The sequence below is a fragment of the Papaver somniferum genome, chromosome 7, assembly GCF_003573695.1.
Source record: "Papaver somniferum cultivar HN1 chromosome 7, ASM357369v1, whole genome shotgun sequence".
NCBI classification, from domain to species: domain Eukaryota; kingdom Viridiplantae; phylum Streptophyta; class Magnoliopsida; order Ranunculales; family Papaveraceae; genus Papaver; species Papaver somniferum.
The window spans coordinates 77,029,639-77,055,365 of record NC_039364.1 but is presented as its reverse complement, the minus strand read 5'-3'; the positions used below and the strand labels follow the sequence as shown (position 1 = coordinate 77,055,365).

At 38.0% G+C, this 25,727-nt stretch overlaps 2 protein-coding genes across 6 annotated transcripts; one reads left to right on the top strand and one right to left on the bottom strand.

The window, feature by feature from the left end:
• The first annotated feature begins 383 nt into the window (after positions 1 to 383).
• Positions 384 to 4,513, top strand: LOC113297681 (cytochrome b5-like). 4 transcript variants are annotated; one of them, XM_026546242.1, is made up of 4 exons: positions 384 to 530; positions 662 to 762; positions 2,907 to 2,973; positions 3,961 to 4,513. In XM_026546242.1, exons 2-4 carry the CDS (start codon positions 676 to 678, stop codon positions 4,209 to 4,211), a joined length of 405 nt encoding a protein of 134 aa, XP_026402027.1. In that variant the 5' UTR covers positions 384 to 530; positions 662 to 675; the 3' UTR covers positions 4,212 to 4,513. The 4 variants fall into 4 exon arrangements, with proteins under 4 accessions (XP_026402027.1, XP_026402028.1, XP_026402029.1 ...); XM_026546243.1 differs by having other exon boundaries at positions 388 to 523; XM_026546244.1 differs by having other exon boundaries at positions 514 to 534.
• Positions 4,514 to 5,466: 953 nt separating this feature from the next.
• On the bottom strand, positions 5,467 to 10,553 carry LOC113297680 (GTPase-activating protein gyp7-like). 2 transcript variants are annotated; one of them, XM_026546241.1, is made up of 5 exons: positions 9,969 to 10,553; positions 8,202 to 8,334; positions 8,049 to 8,098; positions 7,388 to 7,441; positions 5,467 to 7,231 (listed from the first exon to the last, which is right to left on the bottom strand). In XM_026546241.1, the coding sequence occupies exons 1-5, from the start codon at positions 10,052 to 10,054 to the stop codon at positions 5,980 to 5,982; spliced, it is 1,575 nt and encodes a 524-aa protein (XP_026402026.1). In that variant the 5' UTR covers positions 10,055 to 10,553; the 3' UTR covers positions 5,467 to 5,979. The 2 variants fall into 2 exon arrangements, with proteins under 2 accessions (XP_026402026.1, XP_026402025.1); XM_026546240.1 differs by having other exon boundaries at positions 9,974 to 10,547.
• Between the last annotated feature and the right edge of the window lie 15,174 nt (positions 10,554 to 25,727).

The following is a 25,727-nucleotide window of genomic DNA, read 5'->3' as shown; positions in this document are numbered from 1 at the left end:
CATAATTTCAGATAATTATGGGTTTCACTATAACCCAAAAATGCTTTGGGGCTTATAATAAATATATTAGTTTTTCTAGGTTTTAGCCTAATTTTCCCTTTGGAATAAATGGGTAAACTAGTTTGGGCCGAACTAACTCGCCGTCTCAACATTCGGTACGTCAAAACCGCGTATAATCCGGTAAGCTGAGAAAAGTCACGTACTGGGTTCGGAGATTCAGTTGGACGGCCGTTTGGTGCGGGAACGATCTGTTCGCAAAAGTTCGCGAATGATACGGCGAATGCATTATTTATTGGATAAAATTCAATACATAAAAGTAGATTTTCTCAATGTCTAGAAACTAACCCTACGTAGACAAGTATTTGTTGTCATCTGTCAATGGTATTATCGTAGTTTAATGAATATTCAGGTCCAAAAGGTACTATCAACCTCAAAGAGATCTTGTTACTGCCGTATATATTTGACCAGATTTTATTTTGTTAATCACAAGGTTGGATTGTCGTGCTCCAAAGAAATTTCTCTGGTAATTTGTAAGTGGGTAATTTCTGGTTTCTTTATTTTTTGTGAATCGGGTTTTTATTTTCCAACATGAAGATTTCAATTAGATCTGAATAGGATTGCTTTTGATTAAAATTATGTTTGTTTTTTTTTCACTGAGCAGAAGCCGGCAGGGAAATGGCTTCAGATCTAAAAGTTCATTCTTTTGAGGATGTTGCGAAGCATAACAAAACTAAAGATTGCTGGCTTATAATCTCTGGAAAGGTGTTTTTCTTCCCTTTTTTTTTGATGATTTCGTGATGAATCTCATATCTAATTTTTAATCTGTTTGAATATTCCAGCTTAATCCAATGATTTTTCGGACGGGTTCTGTCTAGAAAAAGGGATTTTTTTACTTGAATGAGTGTTCAGTTTTACAGTTGATCTTCAAATTTTCGTGTCCTAGTTAACCTAGATAGTTCGTCATGTAGGTAAAAATACAATTTAATTTGTAAAACAAATCTTAGAGTATTAAATAGTAGCTGGCTAGAGGCCATGTGATGTGATGCTAATGTTAGGTGTGATAGTGATCAATATTATATATAGGTCATTCCATAAAAGTTCAGCCGTTAAATTATTCTTGATTATATGGACATGATCAATTTTAAAAAGACACAGATACGGCTTATCCAGGCCTCATCAACGAGGAAGGAGATGTGTTATGATCAAGAAATTGGATCTATTGATTCAATTGCATTTTACACGAAAATTTAAGAAACCATCTGTTTTGACTCTTTTAAAAGTTTTGAATGAAAAATGAGCTTTGTGAACTAGCACATGAGAGGAGAACCAATAATCTTACAATTCTGCTATGCACTACAAGTGACACTGTTGTAACTTGTTAGCTTTTGATCATAGGATTAAATGATTATTTCATTCTCCAAAAACAATCTCGATTCAGGATGTTGCGACTCATATGTATTACAGTACTGATGTCGTGCCTATCGTTGGTGAAGGAGCCACTCCTTTTAAGGTTGGTACTGTGAAGCAAACACATCTCTTCTGTCTATAATGAGGCTTTGAATATGCCTTTTAAGCAGCGTTTTAAAAAGCGAAAGCGTGAAGCGATACGCTTTCTTAGCAAGGCGCAAAGCGCTTCTAGAAATCGTTACCGAGACGCTGCTTCGCTAAATATATAGATTAATAGATACTTGCAAATCCATATGAAAAACTAAGAAGTTCTCAAAAACTATACCTTTTTGGTACACTTTTTTAGCTTGGGTATACATGGTCGAGGAATGGATGTAGATCACAGAAGAAAAAGAAGAAACGTCTTAAAATAGTAGCTGTATTAGAGAACAAGATAGTTGTAGGGGTTTTAAATATTATTTTAGATTATTATTAAAAAGCTAAACAGACATCTAGAGCAGGTTTATGGGCTTTGCAGCCCCCCAAAAAAACTGACAGACAAAACCTATTAGCAAAGCGTGAGTATCAACGCATTTTGGAGGCGAAGCGCGAAAAAGCGGGTATTAAAGCGTGAGGCGAAATGTTTTTTAAACTGCTTTTAAGTCATAAAAGTTGGTGGTGTGTGCACTTTACATTTCCATCAATGATCTAATCTAATAATTGAGGGTTGAATTTTGGTAAAAATTTTGAGGAAGAAGTGAGCTTTATAAACTAGCACATGAGTGGAAAACCAACGATCTTACACTTTTATTATGTTCGTGCATACTATAGGTGACATTGTTGTAACTTGTAAGCTCGTGATCATAAGATTGGATGATTATTTCCTCCCTCCGAAAGTAGTCTCAATTCGTAAAGTTTCAATTTGCATGTATTATGGTATTAATGCCATACCCATTGTTGATGTCTTTATATGATTACTTGAATACCAAAGGTGCACGCTGCTTTATTGGTATTGGTTAAGTCATTGATTTATGCAGTAAAGGAGCCTTTTTTTTTTCTTTAACACTTATTACTGTGGAAGTATGTTCCCTGTTTACTGACATGGAATTTGTTTGCCGAATTTTTATTAGATATTTGTATTTCTGTTATTTCACACGCTTGTTTATTGAACAAATTATTACCGATCATGGACATGAAGTACATGAACCAAACACATACTGGAAAAACAAAAAATGTACTCGGATATGTATTCAAGAAACAGTTAAGCTTTGTTACAGAATTTACTGAACTAGTAATCTTATAATTTCTATCACCAAAAAGCTAAACACCATCTGCACTTTTGCTGGAGGAAAAAAGTTTTATTATTTGTGGTAAATATACATCTATCAAAGGCATCGGTTAGACTGTGGAGTTGAGCAGGATGGGCATCTAAACTCTTATAACACGTCTGAATTTCATTTTACTTTTTCAATGTCAAATGTCAACTATCCAATAATTTGTCTATTGATCTACTTTATCAGGTTTATGATGTAACCCCGTTCATGGATGATCATCCAGGAGGAGATGAGGTCTTGCTATCAGCAACAGGTAAAAAAATCCAACTCGTTACAATTTGACCCAGTTGTCCTGAGTCCACAGGCTTCCTCCCGTCCTCGAGTATGTGGCTGTTCTCCCTCATTAGGATGTTTGCATTCTTCCTTAGCAGCTTCAGTGTAAACCCAAGGGATCTGATCCCTCTTATAGTCAAGTGCCCAGTTAGCTAATTGAAATAAATCGGAACCGTTTAATTCTCCATCCATTTAAACTGCCATATTCCTTTATGTGCATCTTTTTTTGTATGAATGTCTGGATTTAAACTGGTAGGAATGTATGGATTGTATGAAGTGTAAAGAGTTTGCGTAGGAAACCGTGATCCATCTTATGTGGCGTGAGAAAAGGAGAATGAAACCATATTCCTTTCTGTCTATTAATCATTTCTTGAATGTTGCTAATATCTCTGATTTTGTTAAACTTTTGGATTAATAAGGAACTTTTTTAGGTATGATATCAAATAAAATCTCGGTATATGCACTCTGGGAGTGTGAGTAGTTTATAGATTCGGTGTATAGTAGGCTTTTAAATTTTTGTCAAGGTAGAGTTAAAAAGTGACTTATCTGGTATGTATTAGCCGAAATTTTCATTCTAAATCTCGGAGCAGGGACTCAGGGAGTATGACTAGGGCATATGACCATATATAAGAGATAGATTTTAACATTTTGACTAGGTAGAGTTATATGTCAAGTGACCTATCTGGTATATATAAGCTGAATATTTTAATTCGGATTTCATGCATATAACACGAATTTACACACGAATTGATGCTTTTGCGAGTTTTTACCAAATCACGAATAATTGACAGCATGGTTGACCTAATTTACATTTCATCAAACCGATTATTACGTGACCCATAGTCGTTCTGAATTTTAGGGGATTGCGGAATTGCTAACTAGGGTCGCGAACGCGGGGTGTTAATGAAAGAGTTCTTGTAGAAACCAATAAAGTTGGCATCCCTAAACTTTTTATACAATTTTGCAGGAAAAGATGCAACCAATGATTTTGAAGATGTGGGTCACAGTGACTCTGCCAGAGACATGTTGGAGAAATACTACGTCGGAGAGATTGACGCCACCACTGTTCCATTGAAACGTGCATACGTTCTACCTCAACAAACACCACACAATCCTGATAAAACTCCCGACTTTGTTATAAAGATTTTGCAGTTCTTGGTACCGCTCCTGATCTTGGGTTTGGCCTTCATTGTCAGACATTACACCAAGAAAGAGTAGTAGCTGCAGTTACCTTCACCAAGCAAATCCGTATTCATTCACAGCAAAGACATGTTTACCAACTATCTTTGTGATTGCATGTTCTTGGTCAAATGACTCGAATGGACGTCCTAAATTTGTAGCGTGTTTCAAGAAAACCCATTTTGTTTTTTTGGGGGGTTCCTTCAGTTGAAGAGGAATCAACTTTTTGTACACTGATATATCTTCCTGGTTTTCGTCCTTTCGTCCTTCCGGATGTTTATTTCTTAGTTCTAGCATTTCCTACTGGTGTACCATTCTGAAAAATGAAAGCTTATTTGGGTCCAAAACATCCATCCTTACCCAACAACGGACAAGACTCGCTTTGCAAGAATGGAAAAAGGTTTGTATCCTGATTTTCTGATGTAGTGGCATACACCGGAGAACTGTTACATTGGGATTCGGATGTGACCATACAGGAATCCTGGCTGACATGATTCCCGGACTGCCAGAGTTCTTTGGAGTTCAAGTGTATCCATGTCAGAGTGTTCCCGATGGGATAGCACGCATTGGCATTGGTCGGGGCAAACATGAGGACACTCTTGGCCTATTATAGAGTTTGTTCGTTATATATCAGTGGTTTCTAACATTGAACACTCGCATCTTCTCTGCCCGAGTTCTGAATGATGGTAACTCTGATCGAGCCGGCTTGACAAGAACAATGTACCCCTTTACCAGATCGGTCATGTGGGGGTGTTTGTTGCTAAAATTTCTGGCCATTACGATAGCTTCTATCGTGTAACATATATATACCTGCTTAGAGCAAGTCTTATGGTGGAATCCAACCTATTCCAAGTGTGGAAAAACCATGGAATGTCAAGTCTAGTGGCTTCCAAGTTGGGGTCTTCCACAGAAAATCCAAACAGGGTTCCATGAATTGATGGAAGGGTCCGTGGAATCCATGGAAACGCTAAATCCACAATTCCAAATGTTGAGGTGGCGTGGAAGATGGAACTCTTCCACTATTCTACCACTACACTTGCACTTCCATCCACAATTCATGCATAACATGATTGTAGAGAAGTGTTCTGCCTGGCCTGTTTTTCACCAGTTTGAAGTGAACGGGGATAACATTACAGCTCGACACTCCCTGTTTGTATCCTACATTTATACTCTAGCTTTTGCAATAGTTGACAGCCATTATTGATAGCTTCTATCGGGCAACATATATATACCTGTTTAGCCTGCATAACATGATTATAGAGAAGTGTTCTGCCTGGCCTGTTTTACAACAGTCTGAAGTGAAAACGGGGATAATATTACAGCTCTTAACACTCTCTGCTCACAAAGGTTCCAAATAGAAACCAGATAACAAATAGAAAAAGACTAAATTCTGCCTTTATGACTTAAATTGCTCTTTTATCTGTATCTTGTTTTGCCACAACCCATTCAATATTCAGTTCTTGAAAAGTGGGCAAACATAAGAATTGTGAGTTACATTACATATTCCTTAGTATTTTTTTTCCTTTCTGAATTCTTCTTACAAGTACTATTGTTGCAAAGACAACATTTTTTTTTCTGGAGGACTTCCCCTGGATTTAGTAGGGAAAAACCTTAAAAAGAGTGAGTACATCAAAGATATAAATATTAATTAACAAAAAGCAGAAGAGATGAGAACCTGGATACATGTCGAAATGATTTATCATCCCAAGCTTGAAGCAATTACTCCCCTTTTGGTCTGTTATCATCAGCATTGTGATGCTTTCGACCTATTGATTTGTTGTCCACTAGCATAAGAATGAAAAGTTCCCTAGCTGACATCAGATGGATCCTCTTGAATCTTTGTATGAAGGGTCACAACCAAGTCATGGGCATCATCTAGAAGTTTCCAAACATCAAGTTGTCCTGCCATGCTATTACACTCCCTTATAATCTCATCCATGCTGCTATATTTCTCTATGATCAGCTTCCTGCGCTGGAGTACACATGCAGCGATTGCGTAGAGCAATAGATCATCTGTCGGTGGGGCTCTTTGCCGTATCCTCCCCCATGCAGATTTTCCGATTCCAGCTCTAAGTGCCGCTTGATCTGCCCACATTACTTCCCATATACACACTGTTTGTTCAAATGTAAGTTCCCTTCTGAAAAGAACTACCACCATTCTGTAGACGAAGAAGCAATCCTCAGCTTGAAGCTTCTCAAGGTGCCTATAAAGGTGGGAGTCTTTAGATTTAATGATCTTCGAAACAATATTTAACTGCCTCCTAATTCCAACTTCATCAAGCCTGAAATTGTGTCGAGCTTTCCTCATAAAACCGACAAAACACCAGAATGCTTCATGGTCCTCTTCTATTACTGCAATTATTGGAGAGAGAAGGTCACTCATTCCCTGACAGTATCCAATCTCTGCATCATAAAGTGCGTAGGCCTCTAAAATTGCAACAAGCCGCGCTGCATGAAAGATCCTGCATGGCTCAAGGTGCTCATAGTCCTTTAACCTAACAGCCTCAGCTGAACGTCGGGCCCGACCCTCTGATACTGCAGCCTGGCTTGGGGAATACACTATCCAATCTGAGTTTGCACGTACAGCATCTACACGGATTATCCTCTGCCATGTGGCAAAATCTTCAGCTGTGTATGTGTCAGAACTAATTTTGGCCGTTAACGGGGCTTCCTCCTTGGCATTGTTAAGGTCATTCTCTTCGCTTCCTTCCGTGGCAAGAAAAACCTGACTTTCAACTTCTTCATCCGAGGAGTCAGAATCAGAAGACTCGGATGGATCAAAATTGGTGATTACACTGTGACCTTCACATTCTAGAAATAAATTAGGTCCAGAAGAGTTTATGATATGGATGTTTCCTTCTGGGTCCGAGTCTTCGTCTGCCAGGCTTCTCCCTTCGGAGGAGAGAGATTCCCTAGCACTAACCACATCTTCTGACCCAGGAGAATCCATACCATGGACTGAACTTCCACTGCCTCCGTTTGTTTGCTTCAACTTAAAAGTCTCACTGTTCCGCTTAAGGAGTCGCCTGCACTGTCTCCGCAGATTCTCATATTTCTTCCTGCACCAGATATTCAACTATAAATAAATTATGATTGTTTTTAAGATTAAAAAAATTAAAGGCTCCTTTCAGGATAAAATATTGACAACCCATCAACTGGGCTGATAAAAAAAATGAAAAATATTCACATAAGTGACAGATAAATGGATTGTGTACCTATTTTGAACTTTAATAAAATCCCTTTCTTCTTCTGTGGAGTTCAAGTCGTAGCTGTATACAAAAAGTTCAAAGTTCAAATGATTGATGAAATCAATTACGTACATATGAGAAGAGATGACGATTAGAGTGCTAAATAGGGAATCAGTTCTAAAATATTTCTCTTCATTAACTCTTACAAATCATTATCTTCAGGTACTAAGTTCTATAACAGAAAACAGAACATCAGCAGATTATTCATTTACTTATCAAATCATAAGTAAGAATGTGAAAGAAAATCCAAAGAGTCTAATTTGAGCTACTCTTTTCATAGTAAGTAACTACCCTGAAACTACTCATAAAAGCCAATGATAACCATAGCCATATTAACAAGCAAAAGTACAAATAACCACAAAACAAAAGCTATTTCAGTTGAATCAGAAACACATACAGATAAAACTAACCACTCATTTCAATACTCGTATACTTATGTTCATGACCAAAAAAAATTGTTTTGGAACAATTCATGACAAAATTGACCTCCCTCATTGCACGAATTTTGTGGATATAATAAAAGAGAAACAATTCATGCAGCGAAAACAGTTTTAAAGAGCCCAATTATTCTAGAAGGTTTTCTGGAAAATAAATTCCAACAAGCACAAGATATGTAAAAAATACTCACACTCCAAGAAGGAATGGCCAGACATCAGTCCTTATGCTTGGATCTACATCCTGCATAAAAAGCAAAAGAAAGTATACAATCAAAACCAGTTGTCAAATAAAGACAGCAGAAAAGGTACATCAAAGAACTTGTATGCCAACTACAATAACTTACTCCGCTACGAACTTTCTTTAAGAATTTCACTCTATCACGAATTTTTCCGTCTAGAGTAAACAAGTTTTTCCATTTCCGGGATGAGAGGGAATGCTTTCTTCTCCTACGAGACCATGGTGATTTAAGACTAGACCTGAAAATGAAATTTATAAATAATAAGTAATCTTATTACAGAAATAGGAATAACGACAGGATGGAATTTTATAGTGAAACGATAGATTAGGTTTCACGGATGAGATTATATAAAATTCAGAGAGGTTCATACTATGTAACTACCAAGGGCTGTATAAGATAAAATATATGACTAACCAAGAGAATCAATTGACATTTATCGAACAGACTCAGAAATACTTGCGAATTACATCAGAAGTATCTAGCAGAAACATATACATGTTTCTTGAAGGGTTTAAGTGTACTGATACAACGTAAAAGATTAATGATCAATACTCACATCGGACACTAGAGAACAGTTCAGATATATATATATATATATACAGAATCAAAGTCCTTCCTAAGTTAACCCAAGCTTGGCAAATTATAGCACAACATTGTCAGGCTCATAAAACCGAACCACCTAGCCAAAAAAAGTTCCTCTGTAGTTACTCTAACCTCTAGAATAAAAAATGTCGATAGATGTTAAAAAAATTCATTGACATCGAACAACACTAAGCTCTACAAAAATTCAGACAGCATATATCTGGTTCAAAAACCTAAATATTCTAAGTTGGAAATAAACGAAACCATAAACAACATATGCCATATCAACAGTAAGTTTACAGAGTACAAGTCATTAACATAGTTTCAGGTTTCAACCAAACTAAAACCATTTGAAGGATGCATAAACAGCAACACGCACGAGGAAATCCCTATGGGTTTAAAGTTAAAACATCAGCTGGAGCAAAAACTTAATAATCCCAAGTTAGAAATAAACAAGATCTTCAGCAAATTGTGGCATAAATTTCAGTAAGTTTACTTGGTACTTTGAGGGATACCTAAACAGAAATGCACAGGATAAAAGCCCTATGGCTTTAAAATTTAAACACTAGCCGCAGCCCGCAGCAAAGCCAGATGCATAACGATGAGTATTACAAAATAATCACAAGATAAATTAATCCTTGCCAGGCTCTTGGATCACACCTATAAATTTTTTAATGTATGCACAACAGAGGAAACAAGTCCTGAAATCACTTGAAGAAAATCAATATATATCTACGAGCTCCGTCATCAGAAATTTATTTTGGGATACAGAACAAAGCAGTGAAGCTTGTGAGAAATTCTATATGCTTTTCATTAGTAAGTCGAAGGTTACCAGGAATGAAAGTCTCCTATGTTTTACTCCAAAAATGATAAAACAACAAGATTCAAAGAGACTCCATTTCTCTTAGAATAACAAAGAGGTATTCATGATTTAGTGGACCGGTTCAATTTTTTTTTGACATCAGTATAAATATTAGAAACCCCCATTTAACCAATTCAAGATAAAGATAAGTCAAATTAATGCAACAATTGTCACACTAGAAGATAAACTAGAAAAACTAAGAAAATTGTCCTCAAAATAATCCAATATTCCAACATTAATTCCAACTCCCAAATCCCTTGAATCAATTCAGTCTAGTACTAACAAAATTCAATAAATTTATAAACTCTATTCACCTTTTCAAGATCAGATCAGATCCAATTTGAAAATGAACTGAAAATCATAAGAAATACCAAATCTTAAAACTAAATCAATCACTAGGAAGACGAAATAATACAGATAACATTAACCTTACCGATCGGAGGAAACTGGTGTGGAAGTAGAAGAAGAGGAAGAAGAAGCAACAACGAAAAGAACGGATCTTAAGTGAACCCATGAAGATGAAGAGGATGCAGTTGGAAGACGTCGAAGAGATCTCATTTATTAGGGTTTGTTTTTTTGGGTTTATTTTGTTTTTTTTATTCTACAACAATTTTATCTAGCGTGTTTCTTTTGACCTCTGTGTAACCTAACAAGAAAGTATACAATTGTGATGATGATGGTGACGACCAAGGCAAAGTTCAGCCATGGCCGACACTGTAACAACTTCTTCTACTCCAACTTTCAACGAAATATTTTCCTCCACCATCATCAAAAACCCACCACCACCTCCATCTCCGCTATTGATCCAACACCAGATCATCCACAAAACCAACACTGATAAAATAAACAAGAAATGATAATAATTTACTACTTCTATTACATCAACAACGCGCTTCACCACGCGCAGTTTCTTCTCCACCATTACCAACTGAAACCCAACTGCTTTACTCCCTCTCTCTTTCTCTCAAGTCTAAATCACTATCATTTAAAAAAAAAAAAAAAAGGGTCTGGTTTAATCTCTCTCCTAGTTTCTCCCTCTTTTGTAAAATAAAAATCTGAGTTTTGTTCTCTTTTTTCCTCAACCATGGAGTTCGAGGGTATGGCTGAGTTATGTACAAGACTCGGAGAATATTGACTCACTCGGAGTTGACTTCGTTGTATTACTTTCATGACCTCGGTTTCTGTTTGTATAACACGTGGTATACCGTATACCCATATTAAACTGATTATGTAACCCAACGGATGAGATCAACATCATCGTAGATTCTTAATCTCTCTTCCTCCCTGTTACTTCTGAAAAACTTGTGTAGATGATTGTAATTGCTTCTCCAAAGCATTTTATTTCTTGCTTTTTAGGTTTTCCGTCTGATTCTAAAATTAGATATTGTTCATGGATCTCTTATGATCCTCTGGCTTGTTTAATAGTGGTGTTCAAGAAGCAAAATTTGGGTTTCTCAAAAGAATTTCATCATCAACCTCTGCTGCAACATCATTAGGAACAACTTCGGGAACTATGGCTACAACTTCAACAGACACATCAACTGTTAAAGACACTAAAGACATTACATCAACAATGGCGACAACAGACACGATTCCATTCCAGATTTCGACCGATTCAGTTCTTTCCAGAAATCATAGGGTATTTTAGTTTAGGGAGTTACTTTGGATTAGATAGTTTATTTGTGGCACAAAACTTTGAGAAATGGTTGGATCTTCACCTGAAGATCCTAAAACAACTGCTTTATGTATTGTTATTACTTTGTTGGGTTTTGTTTGTATCAAAACTCACAGGACCATTTGAACTGGTCCTTGTACCTTGTTCTTGGTTTATTGGGAAGACTAGTCTGTTTGGGGTTGAAATGGTAGAATTGATTAATCTGAATCAATGAAATACTTGTGGATTTGATGTAATTGTTATGATTTGTGTTGTTTATTTAACATAGAATCCATGTAATGATGATCCGAGTTTGAATCGATATTATTAATATGATCAGTATTTTCCAAAGAAAAGAAAAAATGGATGAAATTTAGTTTCTCTCATATGCATTGTACCCACTAGATATTTGGTAAGGGGAAAACGTATATTATAAGAAACTAGTAGGAAACCTAACAAGCTAAGCTCCAACAGTGTACTACCATATTAGTTGAACAGGTTGTCGTACTAGCCTACCAGCGAGCCTTATGAGGAACTAACCAAGAGAGCCGAAGCGGATAGGGGTCTGACTATGTCGCAGGGGAGCAAGCTAACTCTACCTTCCATGTCAATTCTAACATATTGCGCCATTGGGAACTCGAACCTGAGACCTCCTAGAGCGCATCAAATCTTTGAGGAACGAGAATAACCATCTGAGCTAGCTACCTTTTTTTTTTGTTAAAAACAAACATTTGTCGAAGATTACAAAACTGTTACATAAGGTAAGAATGGTTCCTGCATCATATTTATCCAAGCAGAAAATGAAGATTTCATATCCTCGGATAGATTATTTGTAGAGAAGGATGCAGTTCTGTTTTTTCTAGCTTCCTTGGCTAATTTGTCTACTACAAACATGAACTTCCTACTTAGAAAGTTAAACACACAATTGTCCAGAAACTTAAGCACAATATTACAATACATAATATTATTATGAACTTCTCATGGGATCTTCAAATAAGTATTTAAGTCTTCATTAAGATAAATAACCAAACTTTGACAGTCAGATTGAAAGGTGCAATTGCACAAACCCAAATCTTTAATCCATTTGAGAGCTTCAGAACATGTTTTTGCTTCTGCGTCTAGAGGGCTTGCTGCCCAACAAGATCCTGCTCTGATGAATCTTCTTCCATCTATGATATCCATAATGTAAACCACAAAGTCCATAGTAAAGTCGGCTTCAAGAAAAAAAATGCGAATTGGATTGGCTAGTCTGGATTAGGGGGTTTTCCTCCGTAATGTCTTTTAGAATTGTAATGTGCTAGTAGGTTTATCCATATCATGATATAGATGATCCTTCTTAATTATATTAATAAGATCTCTAAGATCAGGTCTAACATTTTCAAAAACTACTTTGTTTATGTATTTCGATATATTCCGGATGATGCAAGCTATTTTAGGCCAAAATTCTCTAAGCCTATTATCATTCATCCAGAAAGTAAACCATTGTTTTATATAATTGTTATGGTTATAATTAAAAAAAAAGACATGGCAAACCAAATAGTTTTAACAAAATTGTATTCCACAAATCCACAAATAAGTGAATTTCATTCTCCTGAATATCAGAACTACAAAGCTTACAGTGAGATCAGCTTCCTTATTATACAAACTAATTCGTTTTCCTTATTATCAGCTTCATTCTTATCTTTGGCATAAGAATGAGTTTTCATTTTTTTTTCCAGAAACTCGCATCGATATTCTTAAAAGGTTTGGTGACATGTCTGCCCATGTTGTCAATCTTCAGGATTTAGGGGTTTACTTTTCCCCTAAGCTTCCAAATAAACAGACTAAAATCATATCTAAAATACTAAAAATTTAAAAAATATCAAAAAATGATAAATACTTTGGTACTCCTCTTTTTTTGATAAAAGCAAAACCAATCACTTTGATCGTTGCTGGGAAAGTACTACAACTATGTTCAGAGTTGAAACTGTACTTATTAAGAATTATATTCCTCTTATCCAACATATCAAATGCAATGCCTGGATTTCCTAAAGAAAATTCTGATAAAATTTAAAACTGAAAGGGATTCTGGTAGAACAAAAACAACCCTAAAAAATAATCTAGGCTGAGGCATATAACAATGTCTATATTGAAAAAGATCAAGGAGGTGGGAATCTGTAACCCTCATAATCAAAACCATTCCCTTCTCACCAAGTTGGCATGGAGAATGATTAATATGAAGGATCTGTTATGGGTTAAAATTCTCAAACCAAATACTAAACCCTTGATAAAAACAAAAAAGAGTAATTTGTCAATATGCAATAGTATCAAAAAAAGGTATAAAAACCATACGAGAGAACCATACTTGGTAAATAAACAATGAATCAAATATTGGGATTTGGTCTTATTTCTGGCTACCAAAGCAAGAAACTCTTCTAATCCCAAAAATTATTGATGACAACACTCCTAATCTTGTTTGTCATCTGATTGGCAATAATAGCAATTGGAACTTAGACATTATAAGTAAATACATTGATCAATCTGTTTTTAATAAAGTCTTGTTGATAACACCTAATATCACTAGGTGTTTGAGGGTGAAAACAGTTTCTGCTGATTTTGGTAATTTCGGGTGTGTGGGTGAGAGACGAGTTTAAATCCTAAACAATGTACTGCAAGGGAGTACTTTAGATTCGAGAGATCAAACTGTACAAATCCGTCCTAAACCAAGAAATGGCGTTCCAGACTTGCTTCGGTCACAAAGAGAAGGAGAAGGGTTAGTTTTGGGGAGGGAAGCGAAGAAAGTGTTGAGACCAGAATAGTTGATTCGGGAAGAGTAGTTGTTTTCTACAACTTGTATCAAAAAGTGGGAAGCTAACAGATAGAAAGCTAGCAAATATTTTCTGAGTGTTGTATGCTCCTGACCTGAACCTCCCGTTCGGTGGAAATAGGTAATGCTTATTTATACAAGTCGAAGTGAAACGTACTCTGGTCTCATTAAGAAATGGAAAATGGGTGAGTAAATGGGAGGAGGTGGTAACCAGTAACGCCTGGAATTGATGTTCCATAAAAGAAAGCGTTTCACCATTACTCCCTGTATTTACTAACCTCCTCATCCTTATGACACTTTCTTATAACGGGCATAGTGTACGTCGCACGCTGTAAACCGCCAAACCAATACCCAATGAGCATCCCCCAGTTTGTGACATGCGTTGATGTCTCGAGTGTTTTCATTGGAAACATGTAGCATGTTGTTGTCGTCTGGCAAGTCGAGCTTGGGAGACTTGCCGGCTCGGTGACCTTCGATGGTCGAGATTTTGCATCTTAAGAGGAAAGGTAGTCGTTGATTATTACAACTCTTCATTTGGTATCCAGTGGCATAAAAGCATGTTCGGTATGGCTTTAATATGACCTGGTTTAGGCGCGGCCAAAAGTTAGGGTTTTGGCTTTGTTTAGACGCGACCAAACTAGGGCCAAAAGTTGCCATGCGTTAGCTGGTAACCTTGGACGGCTAAGATCTGCATCTTAGACGAAAAGGTGGTCGTTGATCGTTTCAGGCCTTCGTTTTGGCATCCGCATAGGGAAGGACGGTATGGCGTGGCGTGGCGAGGTGGTTGGCATGCCATTGACACAGTTTGGCGTGGCCAAAACTAGGGTTTTGGGCCAAAGGTTACCATGAGTTGTCTGGCGACCTTGGACGGCTAGGATTTGCATCTAGGATTGAAGGGTGGTCGTTGATTGTCGCACGCCTACGTTTTGGTAGCCGCATAGGGAAGGTCGGCATGGTATGGCGTGACAAGGTGGTTGGAATGCCATTGGCACATGTGGCATGGCATGCCTTGGCGCGGTTTGACGTGGCCAAAACTAGGGTTTTGGGCCAAAGGTTACCATGCGTTGCCTGGCGACCTTGGACGGACAGGATTTGCATCTAGGATTGAAGGGTGGTCGTTGATCGTCGCACGCCTTCGTTTTGGTAGCCGCATAGGGAAGGCCGACATGGTATAGTAAGGAAGAATGGTGCGGACGGCTTGGCATAGTAGGGCGCAGAATGGTGCGGGCGGCTTGGCATAGTGGGTCCAAGGCAGAATGGTGCAGACGGCTTGGCATAGTGGGGCCAAGGCAGAATGGTGCGGATGGCTTGGCATGGTGGGGCCAAGGGTTTGGACGGCTTGGCATGGTGGGGCCAAGGCAAGGTGCGGTTGGCTTGGCATGGTGGGGCCAAGGGTTTGGCATGCCATTGGCGCATGGTGCAGCCAGCATGGCTAGGGCCAAGGGTTTGGCATGCCATTGGCGCATGGTGCGGCCAGCTGATCGTTGTCGTATGCGTCAAAAATAATTTCACTTTCTCACTCTACTAATATAAATGAAGTACGTGGTAAGAAAGAGTTTGTTCCCACAGAGAGGCAATTATTGTTATAAAAATTTCAGTTTCTTAGTAACCAATGGAGGAATTTTTGTTTTAGCAAAGCAATAAAAATAAATTGAAAGCAAAGTAATAATTGGAATAATCAGTAGAAGAAGATAATGGTTACGGGATAGTATCATTCATAAACATGTATTTTCATCAATGACTAGAATTGATATTTTAATCTCTCATTTATTAAAAGTCCTAGGATACCTTGATCGTAAGTATATCCCGTTAATTCCCTGATTTCATCACAACCACATTAAAAGATGCATATGTGAATTCTTCCTAGAAAACAACCTAAAGTGTAAAAGCACAATTAAGTTTAACTCCCTAAAAGCACTAAGTTCTATGGAATAAGACTAATCAAGGCAATCAAAAGTGTAAAAGCACTAATTCAATTTAACAAAGGTTATGATTCATTTGTGACTAGTATGATATATCACTACAAGCACTACCCACAATTATGCTACTTAGAATTAGGGATAAACAACTTTTTCTTATTGAAAACCCTAATATAGCTTTAGAAATGAATGCAAATCGGATTGATTCCGGACTCAACCAAACAAACAATCAAATCATATGACAATATAAACCACGAATCATAAACAATAAATTAGTGAGACAAAACTAATTCATTGAAGCAATATCATGTTGTGAAATCAACTTTATCCCATAACCAATAATAATTGTTTAGCTACTCATAACTTTTGAGTTCATCATAACCATAATCAAAAATGAATTGAAGAAGATGAAAAACAAACGAAAGCAAACCCTAGTAGAATCGCCGCTCTCCAAAGTTCCAAGTAGAAAATACGTGATAAAAGAAAGTAGAAAACTTTCCTTTTTGTAGCTCTTTTTAGGTCAAGTCTTCAAAAGCCCATCACCAAGAAGTCCACCAAGCCCATATAAGAGATATAAGAGAAACACCCACGTAAAAATTCTGCCAAAAATATGTTGCCGGAGAACTGGTTTCGGTGCCGAAAGTTGTCCGGAAAACATCTCAGGTGACCGGCAAAGTCCACCCGGTCACCGGTCAACGAGGCAGTTCGGTCGGGTCAACTGAGTTAGCTCGGTCAAACTCAGTGAGTCACACTGAGTCAAGTATGAGTCAGATTCTGGATCATCTGTCTGACTTGGATGAATTGGTTGAGGCCTAAGACATTGCAATCTTGCAGAGGCCAGAATTGTGCTGCACAATCATTACACATCACCACTGCATATCCATCATGATGGCTATTCATCTTGCATCTTTACCAGCACACATGCTCATTCATCTGTAATCAATTCTAGTTTCTCAATCTTTCTTGTTCACTTGCAATTTGAACAGCATTCCAGTCACCACCATCTGCAATCATTCTTCACAACCTAGGTGCAACACTGCACCATCTGTAGCTTCCTTGTAACAATTTCAACTACACTACTGCCACCATAAACTGCAGATGCCACTACTGCTGCAATTTCAGTTCTTTCCTAACCTGTTATCAGACCATATCCGCAGCACCTGCATTTTCGCACAACACACACACACACAATCCATTGTACATGAACTCAATTCAAACACCACTTGTAGCTTCATCCATGTAATCTCAGCAGCTGTAACTTCATTCACCTGCCATAGCTTCTCAGTCACAGTTCCCTCTTCTTGCAACCTGCAGCTCAACCTCATGTTCAATCTTGGAAGCAACACAGTAGCAATCAACACCAGAACCTCTTTATTCTGCAACCTCAACTTCCATTAACTCAGCTCATGACTCCACCAGAATTATCTCCATACTTGTTGTATCTCAATTCCGCAACAACCCATTCCAACAATTCAAGTCTTCAGCTACAACCCCCATCTCAAGCTGCAATTCTGCAACACAGCTAAACTGCCCGCCGTTCACTTCAGCTCATAATCCAATCCACAGAAAACCCATTTCGCTTCTTGGTCTAATTCTTCAGTATCTGAACTTGAAACACTCAGATTCCTTCTCAGCTCATCTCTTCCACCATTACTGCAACATCAATCCCTAACTTGAGGTTCATCTGTTGAGCTTCAAACTCAAAGCAGATTGAAACCCTAACCTGTGAATCAATCTTTTCCATTAAATCCTTCTTCACAGTTCATTACACAATCCATCTTCTCCATCATCAGCAGATCGATTTAATGGTAACAACTTCGAGTCTCTTTTTGCAACTCAGAGTCTCAGACAACAGCCGCTTTCAAATTCTCGATCAAAAACCCTCAATCTGTCACCAACATCAGCAGCAAACAAACATCACAGATCCATTTGATTCTCGAAATGAACCAAACCCATCCTTCAATCTCATCTCTGATTCATCCTCCTCTAACTTCAAGCACACAGAACCCCAGATTCCAACTAAGAAACGGATCTCCCTCACTTCCATTTTCGACTTCTTTCTGATTCTCTGAAACCCCAATTTCCTGTGTCTGAAATTTCAACCATTAACACCCATAAACCAGTTTCATCAATTTCTTCATAGCTGCGCCTCTTTTTCACACTAAATTTCAGGCAAAGAAAATAATGAGAAGAGAAACTTTTCTCTGAATTTTAGGGTAAGAAAACTGGAGATGATACAACGACTCGGGAGAAGCAGATAAGGGGTACTCAGATCATTCTAGGCACCCAGAAGTCGGATAAAGGCTATCCAATTACTATTTGGCCTGTCAGTCTCAGAAAACTGACAGTTCATTCTTCACTCCTTCTTGCGACCTAAACCGGCTCCATGGATCATTCGCCTATGAATTGACCTTTTTGCGTTTTATGCTCCAAATGGACGATTTCTCCTTCTTTTGCTCCAAATGACTCAAAAGTACCTAAACACTCAAAAGAAAACATAAGATACATATTTTACAAGAAAACTAGTAAAGAAAGCATAAACATAGATATAAAATCAAGGTGTTTACAACACCTATCAAATTCCCCCACACTTAGACTTTGCTAGTCCTCGAGCAAATCAAACAAAACTTATTCTAAAGGATACATACAACTCCATCTCGTGAGGATTCACTAGAAATATACCCACTAAACCTACTTTTCCGACTTACTAGTTCTCCGTAATGATAGCATCCAACGCGCTAAGAAGACATAAAGATTCTGCACACTAGTCATAAGAAGTTAGACACATAAATGAACACAATCTCATCCTTAAAAGTTGAGAGAGAAATAACAATCCCTTCTCGAAAGAAATTCGGGTTCGGAGTGATCAAAAGTCTCGACTCTGCCTCACAAGAAAGGGTTTTATGAAGTTGCTCTCAATAATAAACAACTTTTTATGGGTCACACAAGTGTCCAGGTAGGAGTGAAGAGAGAATCCTGCGACACCTTGAATGGTAGGAAGGCAAAAACCCTCTGAATTATTTTGAAAACCCACATCTTTTATTCATTTTTTTCCTGACGATCTCTAAGAAAGGAAATCAACCACTTAACTAAGGTGGGAATATGATTACTTACCTCGTTATCCGTTCCGCGTGCAGTTAGCACCACTCTCACAGCATCCATAGAAACATCTTCGGTATTCAATCCTTGTCTTTATCTTCGTCTTCGGTCTTAAACTCTTGATGATGAAATCTTGACAATGTAACTCTTTCCTCTAGTTCCTTATTGCTTGAAACCTCATTATGGATATTTCTTCTTCCATTGGCTTTATTGAATGAAATACAAAACCAAAAACGAACTAAACAAACCAAAATAAGATGCAATGAATTTTTTTTTCTTTCTTTTTCCTTTTTCTTTCTTTTTCCTTTTTTTTAGATGCAGGATAAATAAAGTAAATACAAAAACAAACAAAATATTAAAACTAATGATGGACCTAATATTCTTTTTTTTTTTTTTTGCAAGGGACTTAGCATAATGATGACCACGTCCTTTTTTTTTGAGACAAGAGAAAATAATACAAATACAAAATAAAAATAAAAACGCAAGTAAAAAGGCCATGGTGTAAGTACTTTACCGCTTGATTCTTTACAACTTGTATGTCTCGATATCATAAATTTCTTGACTCTCATCTTGATAATTTTCACTCTTGTACAATAGTCTTCAACTTGTAAAAATTATGCTCCTTGTCTTGTTGTTATACTTGAATCTGAAATCTGCTCATTTATGTACCGTTGCTTGTAAACCTTGAACGTCTTCAACTTTGCTTCGAATTTGTGATGCTCCTCTTGTTGATGATGATGGTGTTTCTATGGACCTGTTGGTGTAGAGAGAGATAAAGTGAATGGTGCTAACTGCGAACAAGATTACAAGTGGTATGTAAGTTAGCAATTCGATGTCACCATCACGATTGATAAAATAACAATCAAGAGATCAAAATATTGCTTCTATTGGTGGGAGGTTGGGTAGCTCACCATTCTACCCGGAGGTTACGTACGGTGACACACACTCTAAAAGCACATATTTAGACAGGTACAAAGAAGTGAAGGTCGGTGCCTCTCATGATATAACATGGGTAGTCTCCACTATAGGGGACCACTACTCTAATACCGAATTCAGTCTGCACCTCACTTCCACTGGGATGGTTAAATCCAACTTTAACTCTCATACGAGTAAGAAACCCTATCATGTTCTCTATCATCTCTAAGTTCAGTCACTCTTATGAGAATCTCGATGTAATCTTAGCGACATGTATACTATATGACTCTAAACTAACTACAAGTTGGAGTTTTCTTATTCACTATTTTACACAAGTTGAAAATTTCATGAAAATTTTATAATGCAAATGCTTAACCACTCCCCCACATTTAAACTTTACATTGTCCTCAATGTAAATTGAGTCATCCAAAGTAAGTCAAGGTGGGAAATCCTACATGATAATGTGACAAGAAATCAGAAAAAATAAATACAAGACAATAAAAAGCTAAAAACAAGACAAGAAAATAAAAATAAGACAAGAAATACTCATCCGATGGGTTGCCTCCCATTCAGCGCTTGGTTTAAAGTCCTCTGCCCGACTATCTCCTTGATTTCTATGACTCCTCCTGAGGGAGTGCATCCACAAAGTTAGCTCCTTCCACCACTTCAGAAGTGAAATTCTCATAATATGGTTTCAACCGGTGCCCATTAACTTTAAGTTCCTTGCCTGTAGCTATGCTACGAATTTCTACTGCACCATGAGAAAACACATTAGTAACAATAAAAGGTCTGATCCAGCGTGACCTTAATTTACCCGGAAATAAATGCAAGCGAGAATTAAACAAAAGCATTTTCTTCCCAATGCAAAATTGTTTCCTAGAAATCATATTATCATGAAAGTCCTTCGTTTTCTCCTTGTAAATGCGCGAGCTTTCAAATGCATCATTGCGAAGCTCCTCTAACTCTTGGAGTTGTAACTTCCTTTGCTTTCCAGCCCCATCCATCTCCATATTGCATTGCTTAATATCCCAAAACTCCTTATGCTCAATTTCAATGGGTAAATGACAAGGTTTACCATACACAAGCCTAAAGGGAGACATCCCGATAGGTGTCTTGTATGCGGTTCTATAAGCCCACAAAGCATCATTAAGTCGCAGACTCCAATCTTTCGTTGTTGGGTTCACCGTCTTCTCTAGAATGGATTTCACCTCCCGGTTAGACACCTCGGCTTGTCCATTTGTTTGGGGATGATAAGGTGTTGCAATCTTGTGTGATACATTGTACTTCTTCAACAAGGTTTGTAAGATCTTGTTTTTGAAGTGAGAACCCCCATCGCTAATTATGGCTCTTGGAATTCCAAACCTTGCAAAGATATTAGCTTGCACAAAATCTGAAACCACTTTAGAATCATTAGTCGGGGTGGCCTTAGCTTCCACCCATTTGGAGACATAATCAACAACAAGTAAGATATAAAAATTCCCATGAGAGTTGACAAAAGGACCCATAAAATCAATACCCCATGCATCGAAAACTTCAATACATTGAATAAAAGTTTGTGGCATTTGATTTCGGGCACCTAGATTGCCTGTTCTTTGGAACCTATCACAAGTTGTACAAAATATAAATGCATCTTTAAACAAGGTTGGCCAATAGAAACCGCTTTCAAGTACCTTGTAGGCGGTTCTCTTACTCCCAAAATGTCCTCCGCAAGCATAGGAGTGACAAAAAGACAAGAGAGAGTTAAACTCGGATTCGGGAACGCACCTTCGTAATACTTGGTCGCTACCTTGTTTCCATAAGTATGGATCATCCCATATGTATTGGTTCCCTAACCTCTTAAGTTTGTCCCTCTCAGCACGAGACAAGTTCTTTAGGATTTTTTTAGACACCAAGTAGTTGACAATATCGGCATACCATGGTTCTCCAAAGGCAATTGAGAATAGTTGCTCATCCAGGAAACTTTCACGCAATGGGATAGCTTCCTTGTCCACAGCAAGACAGCTCAAGTGATCCGCAACGGTATTCTCAATTCCTTTCTTGTCTTTGATTTCAATATCAAACTCTTGCAAGAGTAAGATCCATCGTATAAGCCTCAGTTTTTCCTCTTTCTTCATTAGCAAGTACCTAAGTGCTGCATGATCAGAAAATACAACAACTTTTATACCAATTAGATAAGAGCGAAACTTTTCCAAAGAGAAAACAATAGCTAACAACTCTTTTTCAGTGGCAGTGTAGTTTTGTTGGGCCTCATTTAACGTTCTAGAAGCATAATAAATAGCATGAGGTATCTTCCCCACACGTTTCCCAAGCACCGCACCAACCACATAGTCACTTGCATCACACATGATCTCAAAAGGCTTGCTCTAATCCAGTGGTTTAATGATAGGGGCTGAAATAAAAAGTTCTTTCAAACGATTGAATGTCGACATACACTTTTCATCAAAGTTAAAAACCACATCTTTTTGCAATAAGTTGCAAGTGGTGATGCTATCTTGGAAAAATCCTTGATAAATCTACGATAAGAACCTGCATGACCAAGAAAAGAGCGTATCTCCCTCACCGTAGTGGGAGGGGTTAAAGCACGAATAAGGTCTATTTTAGATTTATCGACTTCCAAACCTTTAGAATATATTATATGGCCTAAAACAATGCCATGAGTTACCATGAAATGGCACTTCTCCCAATTAAGCACAAGATTTGTTTCAACACATCGTTCAAGGATTAGTGACAAGTTGTGCAAGCAAAGGTCAAATGAATCACCAAAGATACTAAAGTCATCCATAAACATTTCGATTATGTTTTCAACATATTCCGAAAAAATACTTACCATACACCTTTGAAAGGTAGCTGGAGCATTGCACAAGCCAAAATGTATCCTTCTATAAGCAAAAGTACCGAAGGACAAGTGAAAGTGGTTTTCTCTTGATCCTCTGGCGCTATCATAATCTGATTGTAACCTGAATAGCCATCAAGGAAGCAATAGTAAGAGTGTCCAGCTAAACGTTCAAGCATTTGATCAATAAAAGGTAAAGGAAAGTGATCTTTTCTAGTAGTGGCATTCAATTTTTTGTAATCTATACAAACCCTCCAACCGGTTTGCACACGAGTTGGGACAAGTTCATTCTTATCATTCTTCACTACCGTCACACCTGATTTCTTTGGTACTACTTGTACCGGGCTCACCCACTTACTATCGTATATGGGGTAGATCACACCCACGTCCAAAACCTTGAGTATCTCCTTTTTCACAACTTCCATCATAGGAGGGTTCAAATGACGTTGCGCTTCCCTTATAGGCTTTGCATCGTCCTCCAAACGGATTTTGTGCATACACACGGCAGGGCTTATACCTTTGATATCAGCAATTGTTCATCCTATGGCCGTCTTGTACTTCCTTAGCACCCTTAGAAGTTTTTGCTCCTGTAATTCACTAAGCTTGTTAGAAACAATCACAGGTAAGTCTTCCTTGTCACCCAAGTACAAGTACTTTAGGTGATCGGGAAGAGGTTTCAATTCTAATTTTGGAGATTTAACAATGGAAGGTACAAGCTTTTCATCACTGCATGGTAAATAAATAAAAGAGATATTATGAGTTTCCGGGCATCCTTGTAGTGAATTAAGATCACCAATGGCTTCCTTGACTTCATTACCACACTCTACACCATTATCCATGGATGTAGTTAAAACGGTTTCCAAAGCATCATCACCATTCAATTCAAACACTTGTTGTGACAAAGTATCCATAACATCAATGGAGAAACAAGAGTGTACATCACTAGGATATTTCATCGTTTGGAAAATGTTGAAACGTATTGTTTCTCCATCAAATTCCATAGTTAACGTTCCCTTGTCCACATCAATAATGGCTTTCGCCGTTTTCATGAAGGGACGCCCAAGTAGCAATGGAAAAGACGAGTCCGGTGACCCTTCATTCATCTCTAACATGCAAAAGTCAGTTGGAAATACTAATTGATTAACCTGCACAAGAACATCCTCAACAATACCCATTGGGTAAATATTAGAGCGATCGGCTAATTGCAATACAATTCCAGCCTTTTTAAGAGGACCTAACTCAAGTGAATTGTACATAGATGCAGGCATAACATTAACGGATGCACCTAAATCCAACATAGCTTTGTTAAATGTGGTGTTACCAATTGTGACTGGAATGTCAAATCTACCGGGATCCTTACATTTCAGTGGGAGTTTGTGTTGTAAGATTGCCGAAGCATTCTCCCCCACACTTAGCACTAGATTACCTTTGAGCCTTTTCTTATTGGTACACAATTCCTTCAACACTTTTGCATACTTGGGAACTTGCTTGATAGCATCAATGAGTGGTATGTTCACATGGATCTTTTTAAGAACGTCTAAAATCTCCTTTCCTGGTTCCGCCTTCTTGGAGTTTGCAAATCTGCGAGGAAAAGGTATAGGAGGAAAATAAGTGGAAACCGGAGTTTTAGAGTTAGGAATAGGTACCTCGGGTGTTTGGGGAATTTCATCCCTCTTTTCCTCCAAAACTGGCTCCATGGGGACTTCTTCTTTACCCAAATTAGTAACTTCGGGTTGCACAAGTTGTGTACCACTTCTCAATGTAATAGCATTGACACCCTCTTTTGGGTTGATAGGTTGAGAAGGGAGTTTCCCACTATTTCGTGCCTTCAACTTGTTTATATCAAGCGCCATGGAGCCCATTTGTGTCTGCAAGTCCTTGATAGCACTCTTAGTTTCTTGTTGACTTTCTTTAAACATGGTAGAAATTCCTTGCATAAAAGTTTGAAGCTTTGCATCGATATCGGAACCTTGATTTTGCATTGATTGTTGTGGTTGCTGAAAATGTTGTTGTTGCGGCTGGAATCGTTGTTGTTTTGGTTGAAATCCACGCGAACGGTTGATTGTAGGTTGTTGGACTGCACCTTGCTTGTTGGCATAGCTAAAATTTGGATGATCTCTCCATCCCGGATTGTAAGTGTTGGAGTAGGGATCTGTAGATGGGGAAAAACGATTTGCTGGTTTTTAAGGAATTGAGGAGACGACCATACGGAGGAGACTCCTCGAACCGAACGAAATGTTAAACCTCACACAGATGCACCGCTGCAAAGGGGGTGCTTTAGATTCGAGAGATCAATCTGTAGTACTCCGGCCTAAATCAAGACAATGACCGTTCCAGAGTAAATTCGGACACAAGAGAGGATGGGTTGATCTGTAAGAGGGAAGCTGGGAAATGTGTGGAATCAATGGTAATCAAAGATTGTGGGTGTGTGAATTCTGAATATGATAAGCTCTGAATGATTGAAATTGCTCAATTGAGAGTAGTTGCTCAATTGATGACTTGATGATCTCGTGTTGTCGATGAGACGTGATATTGATGATATTGTTGATGCTGATTCAATCATGATTCAGAGACTTATTTATATTGCTGGAATTGTAGACACCATGATTCCATGAAGTGTGACAGTTGATGGAATCAAGGAGTGGGGAAGTGGATATCGTGTTCGAAACCAGTTGCTCAACGTGTGGAGACTTGGTCGATTTTCCACCCACTACCTCGTGAATTCCTTCAACTAATTGCACTACTTGCTCACATTCCATCGTGTGTTTGAATACACGTGTCGTAGACTGCAGACCAAAACCCTAAGTGATATCCCCCCAAGTGACACGATTGACGTCTCGTGGTTTGTTAGTCAACTGATGACTTCGTGGTTTGATGGGACGATGAGTCCATGTAGTCGTTGAGTTGAACATGATGTTCTGAAACTCGTGAATTGAACATGTCATAAGACAGAGGTATAGT